The sequence below is a fragment of the Convolutriloba macropyga genome, chromosome 5 (genome assembly GCF_964194025.1).
Source record: "Convolutriloba macropyga chromosome 5, txConMacr16.3, whole genome shotgun sequence".
Lineage (NCBI taxonomy): Eukaryota > Metazoa > Xenacoelomorpha > Acoela > Convolutidae > Convolutriloba > Convolutriloba macropyga.
The window spans coordinates 70,050,958-70,069,225 of record NC_134472.1 but is presented as its reverse complement, the minus strand read 5'-3'; the positions used below and the strand labels follow the sequence as shown (position 1 = coordinate 70,069,225).

The following is an 18,268-nucleotide window of genomic DNA, read 5'->3' as shown; positions in this document are numbered from 1 at the left end:
AAAAATACCAAGACTGCACATTACAAAACGTGATATGCTGCATTTTGCAGATTGATACTTGACTTGTGCCCTTTTAATTGCATGTTTAAAATATCTTGGTTAAGTGATTGTAGTAGTACCGAATTGAGGGAGTAAAATTTTAACCATGGTTCTGCACCCAAGGGCTGCACCCAAATTAGCACAATTATTTTGTCATTACTATTGCACTTGCCACATGAGCAGTTGAGTCTCCACGAACATGGGTCAGTTTTGAGTAGTTTTCAAAACAATTTTTGTTATATGCAATCAATTATCGCGACTGATTTGATTACATAACGTTATAATTCTGGCAAAATAAATCTAGGTCAATTTGCTTCTTTCTGCTGTTTGATAATAGGAATCCTTTCGCGTATTTCGTCTTGTTTTAGTGTTGATGCGTTCAATCAAGTTACTCAAGTTAACAAGGTAATTGTTACAACATTTTTTTGATTTAAGATTGAGATAAGTACAAGGCTAGATAAGTACAAGGCTAGTACAAGATTGAGACAGTTTTTTTAATCTGATCTTTTAAGCTAGCGAAAAACTGAGGATCCACCTGTCACCTGGCTGCATTTTTTGTGACTTTTTAATATGTTTTAAAAATTGTCGTTTTCAAAAACACAGCTTGATTTCCGTCAACAGCAATTTCTTCTACATAACCTTAACTTTTATAGGCGTTGAGTTTTGTGGTGATATGAGAAAATTTTTAAAGGTTTCGGCTAAGAGCATAAAACGCTGAGAATGACTTTTTGCAATTTCTCAATGTTCTCATTTTTTTTAGATTTGAGTGAACAAGAATGCCGAGATATTATTGTGTATTCACGTTACTCACTTCTCTCCAATCAATTTTGCCTTACAGTGGCATTTTGAAAATAACAAAAGTGCCTTTTTGCGTTTAGTCTAACTCAAATTTCATCAAATCAATTTTCGGTTTTCTGTACGCTATGATCTAAATTTTGATGACTTGTTGTTAAGAACATGTTATTGTCTGCGTCGCCAAACCAATTTGTTGCTTTGAGCGACAGAGGGAGGATATTTGTGTAGAGAATGAACAACAGTAGAACAATAATTGATCCTTGGTGTACCTGGCTGGTTACGCTACATCTTTGGGACTTTTTGTCATTAACACTTATGTGTTTTTGCCTGAGGCCCATATTCGAGGCAATGAGACGCTTTAATTTCCATTAAAATCCATATTAATTAAGTTTTTGCAAAGAAAAACTCATGGGGTACTCAGTCCAATGCTTTTCAAAGTCAAGAAAGAGGGATGATTGGTGTTTTAGAGCTCGTTTTTCGAATCATTAGTATGTTTTCGGCAGGTAAATCAAAAATTGTATAAGGGCAGATTTCTACTTTGGATTGCCGAACTTTGTTGGATGTAGTGATGCAGTAGTTGTTGCATATTGTCTTAAATATAAAAAAACCGTTTTTAGAAAAAATTTTTGATATGCAATTACACGACTGATTTGATTACACAACGATATAGTTCTGGCAAAAAAAAACTAAGTCAATTTAATTCAATCTGCTGTTTGATAAAGGAAACCCTTTCGCGTACCTAAGATTGCGATAGGTAATTTTAGGTCGTGCTTTTTGATATAAATGAACAAGGGCAAAGACTAAATTTTTTCAATCTAATCTCTTAGGCTAGCAGGAAACTGAGGATACGTCTGCCACCTGGCTGCAATTTTTTGGGACTTTTTGATATGTTTAAAAATTGTCGTTATTATAGACATAGCTTGGTTTCCGTAAACTGCAAATGGTACTACATAACACTACTGTTTTGAGGCGTTCAGTTGTGTTAATATTCGAAAAAGTTTTAAAGATTTTGGAGAAGTGCATGAAGCGCTTAGAATGAATTTTTGAATTTTTCTATGTTGTCATTTTTTTTAGATTTGAGTCAACAAGAAAGTCGAGTTGTTTTTGTATATATTGTTACTAAGAACCTGTAATTTTCTGCATAGCCATAACAATGTGTTCCTTTGAGCGACAGAGGAAGGACATTTGTGTAGAGAATTCACAACAGTGGAACAAGTAATAGTAGTAGTAGTAGTAGTAGTAGTAGTAGTAGTAGTAGTAGTAGTAGTAGTAGTAGTAGTAGTAGTAGTCGTAGTAGTAGTAGTAGTAGTAGTAGTAGTAGTAGTAGTAGTAGTAGTAGTAGTAGTAGTAGTAGTAGTAGTAGTAGTAGTAGTAGTAGTAGTAGTAGTAGTAGTAGTACTAGTAGTAGTAGTAGTAGTAGTAGTAGTAGTAGTAGTAGTAGTAGTAGTAGTAGTAGTAGTAGTAGTAGTAGTAGTGGTAGTAGTAGTAGTAGTAGTACAATTTTTGGAATCAGTTGAGCAGCTTGGTATCCAGTTTCAAACAAAGGGAGAGAGTCTGCCTCGTCGGAGACTTCAATGCGGAACCTGGTCAACAAATTGATATCAACGTGCCTTGCCGAGGCCCCTTTGGAAAGGGCGAGGAGAATAATAACTCAGAAAAATTGTTGTCCTTTTGTGTCTCTCATGACCTGTTGATTGGTGGAACCTGGTTTCGACACCGGTTAGTGAACTGGTATACATTTAACCCACCTGACAAACAGATGCGAAAGACGATGTTAGTTCACATTTTATTCGATTCGAGGCACATGAGTTGTTTGCACAACGTTAGGACAAGGAGGGGAAAGATCACTCTCACCGATCACGAAATGGTCAATGCTGAAGTGCGATTCAATTTAGTGGCACAGAAGCCACGCAGTCAACCGAAAGTCTGCTCTGCCAAGTTGCGCGATGAAGTCACGCGTGAAGCTTTCTGCGAAGAAGTGAAACGCTATCTTGATGAGAGCGATATTGTTGAAGGCGTAGAACAATCTTGGGCAAATTTTCGAACGGCTCTCAATGCAGCGGCAACAAAACTACTCATCCCCAAAAAGCGTGTGCTCAAACCCTGGATTACAGTTGAAACGCTGGCTTTGATTAGGAAACGGGCCGAGTTACAGTTGAGGAAGAATAGTAGCGCGGAGGCGCTGCTAGTGTTCTCTAATTGCTGCAAAGAAATACGAAAAGTGTTAAGATCTGTTAAAAGACAGTGGCTGAAAGACAAAAGTGAAACAATACAAGATCATTCAGACAAAGGTGACCTAAAAGATGTGTTTGGGGAGTCGAAACAGTTATGCCGGAAGTGGAGTCCTCATATAAGTAAAATAGTTTCAACCACAGGTGAGCCTCTGAAAACAAAAGAAGAAAGCTTGGAACGTTGGACCGAGCACTTTAAGCATCTGTTAAATCCAGCCACGACAAGCGGCAATTCTGTATTGAGCATAGTGGAAGCATCCGAGAGTCTTGAAATAGACCTAGGTCCAATTCGCTTTGATGAAGTTCTATATGCCGTCCGTAAACTGAAAAACGGTAAAACAAGTGGACCAGACGATTTTTCTGCCGAAAAGCTAAAGTCGCATAATAGAATCGCTGAATGGCTGTGGGACATTGTCAACAAGTGCTGGACTGAAGAAAATTTTCCACAAGACTAAAAGTTAGCAGAAGTTGTGCCGCTATACAAAAACAATGGAAAAAGATCTGAATGTGGGAACTATTGCGGAATTTCACTGCTCTCCGTACCTGGAAAAGTTTTTGCATCAATCATCCTGAATAGATGCAAAGATGCACTCGATCAAGTGCTAAGAGAAGAACAATGCGGATTCCGAAAGAGCAGGGGCTGCACTGACCAATTTTTTGCGTTGACGCAAATACTAGAGAAATGCATGGCCTTCCAACTGGATGTCAGTTTTTGTTTCAATGATTTCCGCGCTGCATTCAATTCGGTGGACCGCGAGATGATGCACAAGATATTGAAACATTACGGGCTCCCACAAAAAGTTGTGAATGTCATCCGCAACAGTTACGAAGGCTTCAAGTGCTGCGTCAAGGCAAGGGGGAGAAGGGCCAGATGTTCAACGTAAAAACTGGTGTTAGCCAGGGCAATGTATGGTCGCCTATTCTTTTTGGCCTTGTGTTAAACTATGTGTTGGCTAATTCAGTTCAAGGAGGAATCGACATTGGACGCTGTGTTGCTGATCTTGACTTCGCCGATGATGTTACCCTATTGGGCGTCTCTGATTCCGAAGTTCAAGCAAATCTACACAGATTTGAATCTTCAGCCGAGGCTGTTGGCCTAATGATCAATGTTGGGAAGACAAAGAATATGGGTGTTAAATGCAAAAAACCCGGAGCCAGTGTACCCATTGCTCAAAAAAACGTGGAAGTTCTTACAGGAAACCACAAAGGCCGTTTTGAGACTCTCATTGAGGCCGAAAACCAATCCCGACTACTCATTGGTAGGGAGGTGCTGGTGGGCAAGAAGAAAAATGCGGGCTGGTTCAAGACACTAGCTGGCGAGAAACTGAGATTGAAATGTTCAGCGGAGGCTGAGCTTGTGAAAGTTAGCAGTGACGAGAGGTCAGTGGTTGCTGATCTAGTGTCTACGGCGAGTAACAGATCATCTGCGGTCTCTGATGACGAAAATTGTGTATGTTCAGGTTGTAAACGTCGCTTCGACACTGCAAGAGGCTGAAAAGTGCATGAAGCCAGATTCTGCAAGTCTAAGAATCCGAAGAGTGTCAAAAACAGAGCGTCAAAGTTTGTTGGGCTAGAGAAAAGTGTCACTTGTCAGAAGTGCACTAAGAAATTCGCGACTGTGAAAGGCCGTCGAATTCACGAGTCACGATACAGCGTCAGAGAAAAGGCTGGAAGATCTCGCATGTTCTCCTGCAATGTCCACGATCGAGATGGAGTGGAGTTCGAAAATTTTTGAAGCTTTCAAGTACCTCGGTTCTTTCGTGAGCTTGCAACATGGTGATCTAAAGGAAATCAGTGTCAAGCTGGCGGAAGCGAGACAGCAATTTGCGAGCTTTCAGAAGATTTGGAAAAGCAAAAAACTTAGTATTCCCCTCAAATGTAAGTTATACAGAGCTCTTGTGTCATCAGTGGTCTTATATAGCTCTGAAACGTGGACCATGAATAAATCAACGCCACGGAAACTTGAGAGCTTTCACACCAGTTGTCTGCAAAGGATACTATGTTTATCATATATGGAGAGGGTGACAAATGAAGAAGTTTTGGCTAGATCACGTATGTCGACACTTTCTGCAATGATCATGATTAAACGGTTGAAATGGTTTGGCCATTTCCTGAGGATGAATGACGATCGTCTAGCGCTTCGAGCCTTCACCTGGGAGCCGACAGAAAAATATCGTTATGCTAAACGAGCTCCAGGGGGTCCACGCAAGACGTGGCTGGACCAACTTGAAGAAGATTGCTCAAGGAACAACATGAGCTACATCACCTTACGACAGAAAGCAAAAAGAGAATCTAAATCCCGGTTCAACAGTTTTGTCGAACAGCATTTCCTGGACTAAATAAACGCCATTAAGCTCAACTTATGTACATTTTATTAACTTGTTTGTACTTATTGTCATTGTTCCTTTATTTCTTTATGGAGTTTAAGTTTTCAAACAGTAGTAGTAGTAGTAGTAGTAGTAGTAGTAGTAGTAGTAGTAGTAGTAGTAGTAGTAGTAGCAGTAGTAGTAGTAGTAGTAGTAGTAGTAGTAGTAGTAGTAGTAGTAGTAGTAGTACTAGTAGTAGTAGTAGTAGTAGTAGTAGTAGTAGTAGTAGTAGTAGTAGTAGTAGTAGTAGTAGTAGTAGTAGTAGTAGTAGTAATAGTAGTAGCAGCAAAAAACTCAATTCTAAAACAGGAGTGAAGAGATCAATTAGTTCAGGCATCAAGAGAAATTAAGATCAAAAATTTTTACAAAAGCATTTTACAAAATCAGAAAGATTCTGCGTTTCAGGCACGCTAAACAGTCCAACAGTTGATGACCATGTGTTGAAAACAATATTTTGTACTTCACTCTCAACCTAGGTTCGTTTATTGATCATTTTCCAAAGCAGCACTATGTCCGACTCAATCTTTTGGTAGCAAACTGGTAGAAAAGAAAGTCTCTGAAGTGAAGAAACATAATCGCGATCAGAAATAATCCATCTGAAAGCTCTTGATTGAAATTTCTCCAGCTTGCGCATATAGGTCACGGAAGGCTGTCATACAGAACAACCGTAAAGAAGGACTGGGACAACGAGGTAATGATACAATAGAATTTTCCTCCTAGCTGAGATCGTGACAGGCACGTTTCGCTTTATGAAATAGAAAATCTTTTGGCAGTTAGCTAATTTTATATCAACATGGCGCTGCCAGCTCAAATTACTTGATATTATGAAGCTAAGATCTTCAATATAGTCAACAAAATCCAGTGCTGTCTCACCTAATTTCAATATTTGCGAACGGTCAAATTTGAAAAGTAAAATTTTACTTTTGAATGGATGAAAGCTCGAGCAATTTAAAACTGACCACTGTTGAAAAAATTTAAGGTCTTGTTGTGTACGTTGTGGCTCGCAGCATGTGAAAATGTTCAAATCATCAGCCTGCAGAAAATTTAATCCATGTGAGATTACATGCGGCATATCATTGATAATTAACAGAAAAAGAAGTGGTCCGAGGAAAATGCCTTGTGGTACACCATGTGTCACATTCCAGAAAGGAGAGAATGTGTCATTCACTTTGACGCACTGTAAGCGTTCAGAAAGATAAGACTCAAAAAGTACCATAAAACCAGGACAGAAGCCAAGATGTTTAGCCAGCAGTAAGTGATGAGGAACAGTGTCAAAGGTCTTCCTGATGTCAAAATAAATTAATAGAGCAGGAGGGCTATTGTCTTGAGATTTATAAAAAATATCTAAGTAATCAATCATTTGACTTACAGTGCCCCTTAATTTCACGAATCCGTGTTGTTGTTTTTACATTCAATAAATTAACCTTTGGATAAACAAAATTAAACAAAATACTTTCGCATACCAACGAAAATTTACATAAAATACTTATTGGACAATATTTTTCAACCAAGATCAGTGGTCCCGTTGTATGTAAGGGTGTAATATACGATATCTTCCACTAAAAAGGCCAGTTGCAATTTTTGATAACCCAGTAAAAGAGTTGTTGAACTTTTGGAGATAAAATAGTCGAACCTTCATGAAGAACGAATGAGGGAATATTATCAGCACCCATTGAGCTCGAATCATCACAGCGCAATAAAAAAGTTCTTATCTCTGTTTCCGAAAACGTTACGTTCTCTATACACAACTCAGGCAAAAATTCATAAGATTCTGGCAAATCGTATTTAATGTTGAGACAAGAAACGGAACCAAAGAAAGTATTGAAAAAGTTCGGTTCCAATAGATACAGATAATTGATACAAGAACTGAACCTTTGTGTACACCCCTTGTTACGCTACTTCTTTTGGATTTTTTATCCTTGTTACTTACGTATTGTTGCCAGTGGCTTATGTTCGAGACAATGAGATCCAGTAAATTCACTCCAAAGCCATATTGTTTAAATTTTGCAACCGAAACTCATGAGGTACACAGTCAAAAGCTTTTCAAAATCAAGTAAGAGAGATGTTAGGTGTTTAAGAACTTGTTATCAAAATATTCGTATATTTTCGGTAGGGAAAGCAAAAACTGTATAAGAGCAGACTTCGGTACTTTGTATTGCCGAACTGTGTTGGATGTAGTAGTTTTTGCACTTTGTCTTAAATGTAAATAAAAACTTTGCTTTTGAAAAATTTTTGATATGCAATGAGCAGACTAATAGTGGGTAATAATCTATTTCGCTGTTATCTCCATCCTTTAATCAATCCTCAAAGAGAAAAGTTAAATTTTTCTATAAGGATTCTAAAGAAAATTTTTAGAAATGATCACCAAGACCATCAGGCCTTGTTGCTTTTTTGACTAATGCATCCATTATTTGCGGAACTTCTTTTCAAAAAAGTTTGAACCAATTGTAATTCTTATTTTCGAAATTAATTGATTCAATTTGCCAAGAGCTTCTAAACACACTACAGAAAAATTGGTTGAAAGGCTAGCATTTTGGTAGTCGTTTGTATGCCCTGGCTGTTGAGTGAAATAAGTTCTGTTTTTGTGTTGAAAATAAAACCATGTAAAATTTTATTCAGGCGAAAACTCAAAACTTTTGTTTTTTTCCTAACTTGAGATTTTAGATGGTGCTCAAATCAATAATAACATGTCATAATCAACCTTTAATAACGTAATTTGCAGACCCTAGGTGAGCTTGTTACCCTCGACTACAACAACAGAATCGAATCATGACCAGTCTTTGTAGAGCACTTCGTCCGACGTTAGTCATTCATTTTCGCCAAAATTGATTCCATGAGCGAAGTTTATTAATTTCTCTCAAACAAAATCTGTAGTTAGTACTTTAGTAATGTTTTTTAGTTCTGTGCGGTTAATCACTTGACCAATTGTTCTCTTAGAGCCTTTGTCCTTTCTATACTCTGAGTATGCAATTCAACTAAACTATTTTAGGGACATGAATTCATATTGTGAATAGAGGGTTTTAGGGTTCTTTCACGCTTTCGTTCTTCATTTTTGAGTAATCTCTTTTGCTCTCACTCCGAAGTAATGCTTGTTGCTAAAAATATCAATTTCAGCATAGCAAAACAATGGTCAGGTAGTCGAGGGCAGTGCTTCTGGTGAGGAATCCGGGGGTCCCTGGTTCGAATCCCGGCGTGGTCAACTTTTTTTTACCTATAAGGCAAATATTATCTAGGCTAGGGCCCTTAAATTAAATTGCATCGCCTGTCGTTCGAGAGCATTTTTTCCGACATTATTCGGTTTCTGTTTTAGGTTTTTATTAACCATTGTGTTTTGAAAAGTTGATTAGGAACCTAGTGCTGAGAATCTGTAAAAAACCGGGTCTTTCCCATTGTAGCCCCCCCATGAAATGGTAACCCCCATTATGGTATAATTACGATTATTGGGGGGCTATAGGTTATCTGATCACTAAGCTGGGGGCTATAATGGGAAAGACCCTAAAAAACTCATGAAGTGAACTCTGAAACAATCATTTATTGTACGACAATTTGGATCTTTCCCGTTATAGCCCCTCCCCCCAGCTTAGTGATCATCAGATAACCTATAGCCCCCAATCTTGGTATGTATAGCATAATGGGGGGCTATACTTTCAGGGGGGCTGTAATGGGAAAGACCCGACCATTTTATCCATTTTTTCTATAATATTCTCATGCGCGAAGGCATTAAAGTCTGTGTAGATATCTTGAGCCTTCGTAGAATTGGATTGTTCATCATCATTCACTTATCTAATGTTTTTTAGTCCGAAATGCATTCTGCAAGGCGATGCAGAAAAGAAATTTGTAGAAAGATCACTAAAACAGCAGAAATCGCTGTCGAAAAAGCTGACAGGTCATGCCAATGTTTCACTTCCAAAATGTTTTCAAATTTTTCATTTCATCGCTTTTGCATAAATTGACCTTCTAGCAAGTACAACACCAGTATTTGGAGACCTTTTAAAAGGATGTGAGATATCGGTTAATGATGAGCTATTAACTAATCTATTAAAGAATCCCGCGTACAAAAAAATAAAAGATTGTTTTCTCGTTGCCGATAAGGGAGGGCGGCCTGAATATCCTGAAACCCGACGACCGCTTTAAGGAATATGAACTATCTGTTCAATTTTCAAGTCCCTTGCCCCAAACCGAACTAAAGCAAAAACAGATCATACAAGAGAAAAAAGGAGAAAGTGCTTGCTATCAAATCAAAAAAGACGAAAATTTAGAGCTAATTGAACAAGAACGAGATTCGCTCACTTGACTTTGCTAGTGAAAAGGGAGCATCAAGCTGGTTGAACGCTATGCCAATGAAGCGATTTTACTTGGATTTTTCGATATTTTTATCATTGATACTTACGTATTGTTGCCTGTGGCTCAAGTTCGAGACAATGTGACCCAGTAATTTAACTCCAAATACATATTGTTTAAAATTTTGCAAAAGAAACTCATGAGGTACACAGTCAAATGATTTTCAAAATTAAGCAAGAGGGATGTTAGGTGTTTTAGAACTTATTATCAAATTATTCGTATGTTTTTGGTAGGTAAATCAAAAATTGTATAATGGCAGACTTCAGTATTTTGGACTGCCGAACTGTGTTGGATGTAGTAGTTCTTGCACTTTGTCTCAAATGTAAATAAAAACTTTGCTTTTGAAAAATTTTTGATATGCAATGAGCAGACTAATAGTGGGTAATGATCTATTTTGCTGTTATCTCCATCCTTTAATCAATCCTCAAAGAGAAAATTTAAAAATTTCTGGAGATTCTAAAAAAAACTTTTACAATTGATCACCAAGACCGTCAGTTCTTGTTGCTTTTTTGATTTGTGAATCCATTATTTGCTGCACTTGTTTTCAATAAAGTTTGAACCAATTGTTTTTCTTATTTTCAAAAGGGATTGATTCAATTTGCCAGGAGCTTCTAAACACACTACAGAACAATTGGTTGAAAAACTGGAATTTTGGTAGTCGTTCGGCTGCCCTGGCTGTTGAGCGAAATAAGTTCTGTTTTTGTGTTGAAAATTAAACCATGTAAAATTTTATTCAGGCGAAAACTCAAAACTTTTTGTTTTTTTTCCTAACTTGAGATTTTAGATGGTGCTCAAATCAATAATAACATGTCATAATCAACCTTTAATAACGTAATTTGCAGACCCTAGGTGAGCTTGTTACCCTCGACTACAACAACAGAATCGAATCATGACCAGTCTTTGTAGAGCACTTCGTCCGACGTTAGTCATTCATTTTCGCCAAAATTGATTCCATGAGCGAAGTTTATTAATTTCTCTCAAACAAAATCTGTAGTTAGTACTTTAGTAATGTTTTTTAGTTCTGTGCGGTTTATCACTTGACGAATTGTTCTCTTAGAGCCTTTGTACATTCTATTTCATTTTTTTTTCTATTTCTATTTTCTAGTTGCAATTTAACTAAACTATTTTGGGGACATGAATTCATAGTGTGAACAAAAGTTTTTAGGGTCCTTTCACGCTTTCGTTCTTCATTTTTGAGTAATCTCTATTGTTCTCACTCCGAAGTAATGCTTGTTGCTAAAATATCAAAATCAGCATAGCAAAACAATGGTCAGATGGCCGTGGGCAGTGCTTCTGGTGAGAGATCCGGAGGTCACTGGTTCGAATCCCGGCGTGGTCAAATTTTTCACCCATGAAGAAAAATTTATCTAGGCTATAGCCCCTGAATTAAATTGCATCGCCTGTCGTTCGAGAACAATTTTTCCGACATTAGTCGGTTTCTATTTTAAATTTTTATTAACCATTATGTTTTGAAAAGTGGATTAGGAACCTAGTGCTGAGAGTCTGTAATAAAAAACGGATCATTCCCATTATAGCCCCCCCTATGAAATTTTAACCCCCATCATGGTATAAATACTATGATTGGGGGGCTATAGGTTATCTGATTACTAAGCTGGGGGCTATAATGGGAAAGACCCTAAAAAACTCATGAAGTGAACTCTGAAACAACCATTTATTGTACGCCCAAATATGTGCGGCTGCCAGTGGCTGCTGTAGCGAGTAAAAATAAGTGGTCTTCACGTGACAAGCAATTTGTATGCTTTACGAAGACATATTTGTAAGGCGATGCATCGCTTTGTAAGAACTTGCAATTTCTTACAAGTTGACTATTCAAATCCAAAACAACTTCAAGTTGGAGTTGATCACAAAATTTAATAGGACTTTGTTCTATCATTGTTTGCCCTTTTATGCGAATGTTTTACCTTACAATTTGGATATTTCCCATTATAGCCCCTCCCCCCCCCCCCAGCTTACTGATCATCAGATAACCTATAGCCCCCCATCCTGGTATATATAGCATAATGGGGGACTATGCTTTCATGGGGGTCTGTAATGGGAAAGACCCGACCATTTTATCGATTTTTTCTAGAATATTCTCTTGCGCCAAGGCATAATATCTGTGTAGATATCTTGAGTCTTCGTAGAAGTGGGTGGTTTATCATCGTTTGCTTATCTAATGTTTTTTTTTCGGAATGCATTCTGCAAGGCGATGCAGAAAAGAAAATTGTAGAAAGTTCACTAAAACAAGCAGAAATCGCTGTTGAAAAAGCTTACAGGTCAAGCCAATGTTTCATTTCCAAAAAGTTTTCCAATTTTTCATTTCATCGGTTTTGCATAAATTGACTTTCTAGCAAGTACAACAGCAGTATTTGAAGACCTTTTAAAAGGATGTGAGATATCGGTCAATGATGAGCTATTAACTAATCTATTAAAGAACCCCGCGTACAATAAAAAATACAGGATTATCTTCTCGTTGCCGATAAGGGAGGACGGCCTGAATATCCTGAAACCCGACAACAGCTTTAAGGAATATTGTTGTTGTTATTGTTGTTGTGACTTTTCGGCATCAAGCCGAGGGGATTGCTCCCATAGAAGTTTTGGTCTTGATTCCACTATTTTCTGCAATCGGAGCAATCACAGAAAACGGTCCATGTACACACTACTCTTTCGTAGAAGTTCAACATCCGACGGTCCCACATGAATGAGAGAATACGTCTTTTGAGTCCCAAAGGCTGGGAAAAGTCTATCTCTTCAGGCAGATTGCTGGCAACTTTGGCAGTTCGAAAATAAAAGTTCTCTCTGAATTTCTCGGTTCTCAGTTTTGGAATTTTGAATAATCTGCTTTTAACTCTACCATATTGGTGTTCATAGGTTTTTATCAATGGAAGTGCGTTTTCTTTATCATGGTACAGTTTAGACAATAAAAGTAAATCTTTGAGTTGCAAAAACATAGGAAGCGGAAGTAATCTTAGGAATACCATTTTTTCAAAGTACGACGCATTCCTATAGCCCGTTATCCACTTCAACGAACGTTTTTGAAAGCATTTCATTAGTCTCATACTTCCACGCGATGGGTGCCAAGTGCTTGAAGCAAAAGTAATCAAGGGTAGATTTCGGGATTTGTAAGCACAAAATTCCACTCTCGTTTCCATATTCTTCGATAAAATTCTTTTCAGAGAACCAAAAGTTCGATGAGCTTTTGCAAGCCTAGACTCGAGGTGCTTTGCCGCTTTCAGGGTACCTGTAAGCTGCGATCCCAAGTCAGTCACTTTTGTGGATTACTCTAATGTAGTGTTAGTCATCGTAAGGCTGAGGGACTGTCCCTTAAATGCTATATAACAACATTTTTCAGCAGCAAGTGACATTCTGTTCCTGGATACCCAAAGTGAGATTCTGTCAACCTTTTTTGAATTTCTTGGTTACTTTTGTCAATAAATAAGAACTTTGCGTCAGCCGCATACAGATATGAGGTGCTGGATATCAAAGAAGTTGGCAAATCATTTATGAAGATGCAGAAGAGTAAGGGGCCCAAAATGGACCCCTGCGGAACACCACTTGATACTTGTAGAAGGTCCAACCTGACACCATCACATCTTACGAACTGTTTACGGTTACATATATAGTCCTTGAGAAGACTAAGTACACACCCGCCCACTCCAATTCTCCTTACTTTGATCAACAGTTCAGCATGCGGGACCTTATCGATTGCCTTTGAGAAATCGGTGTACAAGGAATATACCGAGTTTGGGTTTCCTTCCAACGCAACTTGAACGTCGTTCAAGAAACAGAGCATGTTCGACACAACGGATCGGTTTTCACAAATCCGTGTTGACTGGTTGTTAAATGATCCGAGAACTGCTTTTCGATCGGATCATACATACATCGTTCGAGTACTTTCAAAACTATAGACAGCAAGATCACTGGTCTGTAATTTTTGAAACTTGCTCTGCAGCCTTTTTTATGGATGGGCGAAACAGCACCAATTTTCCAACAGTTCGGATTTTTTCCTAATCTTTTGATGTTCCTAAAAACTGCGCTCAAGAATAGACTGAGCGGTTCAGCCCGTTGCTTCAAAAAACAGGGAGGAAGGTTATCTGGACCTCGAGTTTTTGAGACATCAAGGTTTGTTAAGACTGCTCTTATTCTTTTTGAGCGGACACCAAAATTCATTAGGGATGGGTCCGGAAGGTCATCGGCTACCGTGTCTTTGGTCTTCTCAGAAAATACAGACTGAAAATACCTATTTAGCAGGTCTACTTTCTGTTGAGTGGAATCGACAGTCTCTTCCTCTAGAGAAAGTTTCTTGAGTAGAGTAACTGTTTTTCTAAGGTTCTTTAAGTGCTTGAAGATCATTGTCGTATTACGAGGTGTCACAAGCTTCTGTTGATACTGACACCTATCTTCTTTTGCAAGTTCCAGTGACATATTTTCTAGTCTCAAAAGTTTTTCCGATAGCACTAAGCTGTTTGGTTTCTTGCGTTGGGCTCGCCGATCAGTGCTCAGCATCTTCATAGTATGAGAAGTCTCCCTAGAAAACCAGGGAGACATAAGTTGTCGATGTTGAGTACGTTTCGGACAATGTTTCTCTATTAAGGATATAATGTAATCATAAGTTCTTCAAACATGCGATCGATGTTAGTGAAGCATGTAGCCTCGAATGGGAACAAGGTCATTTCTTGGCGCATAGCATCGTAATCGGAGTTGCCAAAGCTGAAATAATTGGAGCAGGGATTTTGTGTTCTTCTCTGTGTTCTTTAATCGATATTAATATCGGTTCGTCATTTAAAACGTCAAACAGTTGTCTGACGACAAGATCAATTTTGGCAGTCGTTTTCCAGTTTCCGTGCTAACACGAGATCTAGTGTTTTCTTTACACAAGTACTAAAGTCCACTATTTGGTGAAAGTTATGTCTTTCAAACATTTCAATCACCGATTGCTCGTACTCATCTGCACTGTGATTTAGGCTCCAGTTGACCTTTGGTAGGTTGGAGTCTCCGCAAATCAAACATGCGTATTGCTTGAATTCTTCAAAAACTCTGAGTTCCTGTTCAAAGTCAGCTAAAGTGTATCAGTAGGCGCTACCTAGTGTAGGATTGATGACACTTACAAGATATTTCTTCAGTTGTATGTCAACGATAGTGAGAATATATCCATCCGGAAGATCGTCACTGATTCTTTATGCACTGATGATGCTCTGGATAGCTACCAAAATACCTCCTTGTTTGTTGACAGCTCTTTCACATCTGATTAAGATATACCCAGGAAGCATAAGTTCTGAGTCTTCTATGTCTTCTTTCATCCAAGTTTTCATAACGATGACAATGGGGTATCTCCAGGTCATCACAGCATTTGCAAACTTAGTTCGTCTATCAAATTTCAAAAGACTACGAGCATTTACCAACATCAGATTCAAATTTTCTAGTCAATCGGATGGTTCTTCCAAATCGACTTTTGTAACGTTGTGAAGCAGTTCAAAGTCTCTAATTTTCAGTTCGATTGCAGGTGTTCCGTTCTCTATCATCTCACATCTCTTCTTAAGGCACATATTCTCTTTTTCGGATTCTGCCTTACTTAGTGATGGAAGTACATAAAAACCGCGGTCGGAAAGTAGTTTCCATTTTTTTCTAGCTTTAGCTAAAATCCTCCGTGTGTCTCAACATTTGGGAACAGTTACTAGAACGCTTCTTGGCTTCGAGCGTTCTTTATCAAATCTTTCAAGTCTTCTCACGTTTTCAACCGTCATGTTTTCTTCAATTGAATCAAATATATCTTTTATGTTCTCATTTAGTGAAATCAAGTTCTCATCAAGTTTTCATGAACGATCTGTTCAATTTTCAAGTCCCTTGCCCGAAGCCGAACTAAGGGAACAACAGATCCTACAAGAAATAAGAAAGGAGAAAGAGCTTGCTATCAAATCAAAAAAGACAAAAATTAATAGCGAATTGAACAAGAACGATATTTGCTCACTTGACTTAGCTAGTGAAAAGGGAGCATCAAGCTGGTTGACCGCTATGCCATTGAAGCGATGTCACTTTGACCTGACAAAAAGCGAGTTTCGTGATGGAATTTCGCTTCGATATGACTGGGACCCAGTGAAGATGCCATCACTATGCGCATGCAATGAAAACTTCACTGTTGCACATGTCCTCTACTGTCCAAAAGGAGAATACACGCAAATGGCACATAACGAAATCCGCGATTCCTTTGCGAACTTTTTATGTAATGTCTGTCATGATGTCGAGATCGAACCTCATCTTCGGCCGTTGGAAGGGGAAACCTTTGCTCCTAAATCAACGACAAACCTCGATGATGCACGATTAGATATTAAGGCCAACGGACTTTGGGAATCGAGGTTCAACAAAACCTATTTTGATAAAAAAAAATTTCAACCCGCTGGCAAAAAGTTGCCCTGCAAGAAGTAGTGAAACCTACAAGTATCATGAATCTATCAGAAAGAATAAGTATGAACAAAGAATAACAGGTTAAGAAAGCAACGTTTTGTCCACTTGTCTTCGCATGCACTGGCGGAGGTGGTCCATCAGCTTTCAAAGCGCCGAAACAACTGGCATCAAAACTCTCTGCATGAAAAAAAGACAGCTACGCTGGTGTCATAGTATATCTACGGACAAAAATCAGTTTTTCTTTCCTGAGGAGTTCCATACTCTGCATTTGTGGGTCAAGGAAGCTTAGGAGTCGCGAAATTGTTGATGCTTTTCTGGGAGGCTGTTAAATTGACTCATCTACTTTCGTCATTAGTTGTTTGTTTTCTAATGCTGTCTGTTTTTTGTTTTACTTCTTCAGCTGATGTTTTTATATAATCATTTTATTGATAGGTGGTCCATCAGGCTTATTAAATAGTTTCAGATTATATGAACCATCGAGTCAACCGTCGTGGCCCCTTGTTTCTTTGATCGTGATCACTGCAATCTATCCTGAATATCTTTCCTACATTTTTGCTGTGGTAGGAGTTTGTGGATATCCGCTTCACCCTCCTCCACTCAAACAAACTGAGTTCATTCCAAATTACCCTCTTTCGAATTATTTCATTTTCTTGCAAATTCATGTTTAAAATTTTTGGCGCTAGCTCACTTCACCACTCCGTTAATTTCATTGACGAAGAGTACCTACGAGAAAAAATTCAGGAGCTAGTTCACTCTTTCTCCGGCTTAAACATTTATCCAAAGTCACAAATTTCTTGATTTCTGAATCATTGCACTGGGAAAATTTTATTATCTGGCACGATCTCATTAATAATACCATTTCCAAACACCCAAAACACCCAGAAGTCACCCCTCTCGAGGTTACCAGCCTACTTGAGAAACTTAGCGGTCTACCAAATTTGTTTTGTATTGTCTATTGCCACCGCGAAGGGGCACCTGAAATCTTTGACTCCCTCCGATCTCTACCGTGCTTTATTGTCAACATTACCCAACATATCCTTAGCCCAACGGAGAAAAGCGGCAACCATATAATCCAAAAGTAGAGAAAATTGCATCAGTCACCAGATGTTGAACTGTGCACTCTATCGGCAATAATTCATCACTACCCCCGAATAGAACGACTCCTCAAATCACGAGGACAGAAGAGAAGAAACCAGGTGGAGAAGCGCGAAGCAAAGAGACAGAAAAAATACAACGCTTAGTGCAGGTTAGGTTTGTGAATCTTTGGCTCCGAGCCCCTCCACTAAGTACCCTGGGTCGCTTGTCCTCTCCTCCTTCAAAATGAGCAAGCACTACACTAGAAAAAAATTGGTTACCGACAGTTGTTCGTCCTGTAATGAGAAGATATCAAAAAATGAAAAGCCATTCGATTGCGCCATAAGTGGAAATCGGATGCGTTTATCTGAGCAAAGCACAGAGCTTAGTGACGTAGCACTGAGGGAATCCTCGCACTTGGAAAAAATGTTCTTCTATTATGCAATAAATGTTTTGGAGGAAAAGGCCACGAAACAATCATGCAAGATGTTAATGAGAACAAAGAAAACCAGAGGAAACAAATGCAAAATATCGAAGTGGAAATGACTGCCATGAAGCAGAATATCAGTGAAATAAAAAATTTCCTGACCCACAAAGCAAAGGAGGCTGAAGCACAAAACCCAGTAACAACTAGCGGTACAAACATACCAAAGAAACCGCCTGAGGAACTGGACGGAATTCGAATCCGCTGAATTAAGGAACGTGCAGATAAAAACCCAATGAACCGCCAAAACTATGACTACATTGGGGTGCAAAAAAGTCTTGACTCATCTAAATGTGAGCACTGAAATCAATGATATAATCCGACTTGGAATAAACGATGAGAATAAAACAAGAACCATACAGATCAAAATACCAAATCCATGGCAGCAAAGAAATATTTTACTGTCCGCGAGAGAACTCAAAACGTTTGACACACCAATTTTTCTCAGTCGTCAACTAACCTGCGAGGAAGCGGTCATGGAAAACAAAGCACTTAAACGAAGACGCAAGTTGATCCAAGAAGGCATTGAATCCAAA

General features: G+C 38.5%; 1 protein-coding gene across 1 annotated transcript; it reads left to right on the top strand.

Annotated features, from left to right (window-relative positions):
- The first annotated feature begins 1,987 nt into the window (after positions 1 to 1,987).
- On the top strand, positions 1,988 to 3,520 carry LOC142340484 (uncharacterized). Its single transcript, XM_075391060.1, has 2 exons — positions 1,988 to 2,049; positions 2,368 to 3,520. Exons 1-2 carry the CDS (start codon positions 1,988 to 1,990, stop codon positions 3,518 to 3,520), a joined length of 1,215 nt encoding a protein of 404 aa, XP_075247175.1.
- The last annotated feature ends 14,748 nt before the right edge of the window (positions 3,521 to 18,268 follow it).

Excerpts from the sequence above, each read along its gene's own strand:
- LOC142340484 (XM_075391060.1), top strand. The coding sequence starts at position 1,988 with ATGTGTTCCTTTGAGCGACAGAGGAAGGACATTTGTGTAGAGAATTCA. Across the intron at positions 2,050-2,367 it reads AATTCACAACAGTGGAACAA|TTTCAAACAAAGGGAGAGAG; the intron begins GTAATAGTAGTA and ends CTTGGTATCCAG.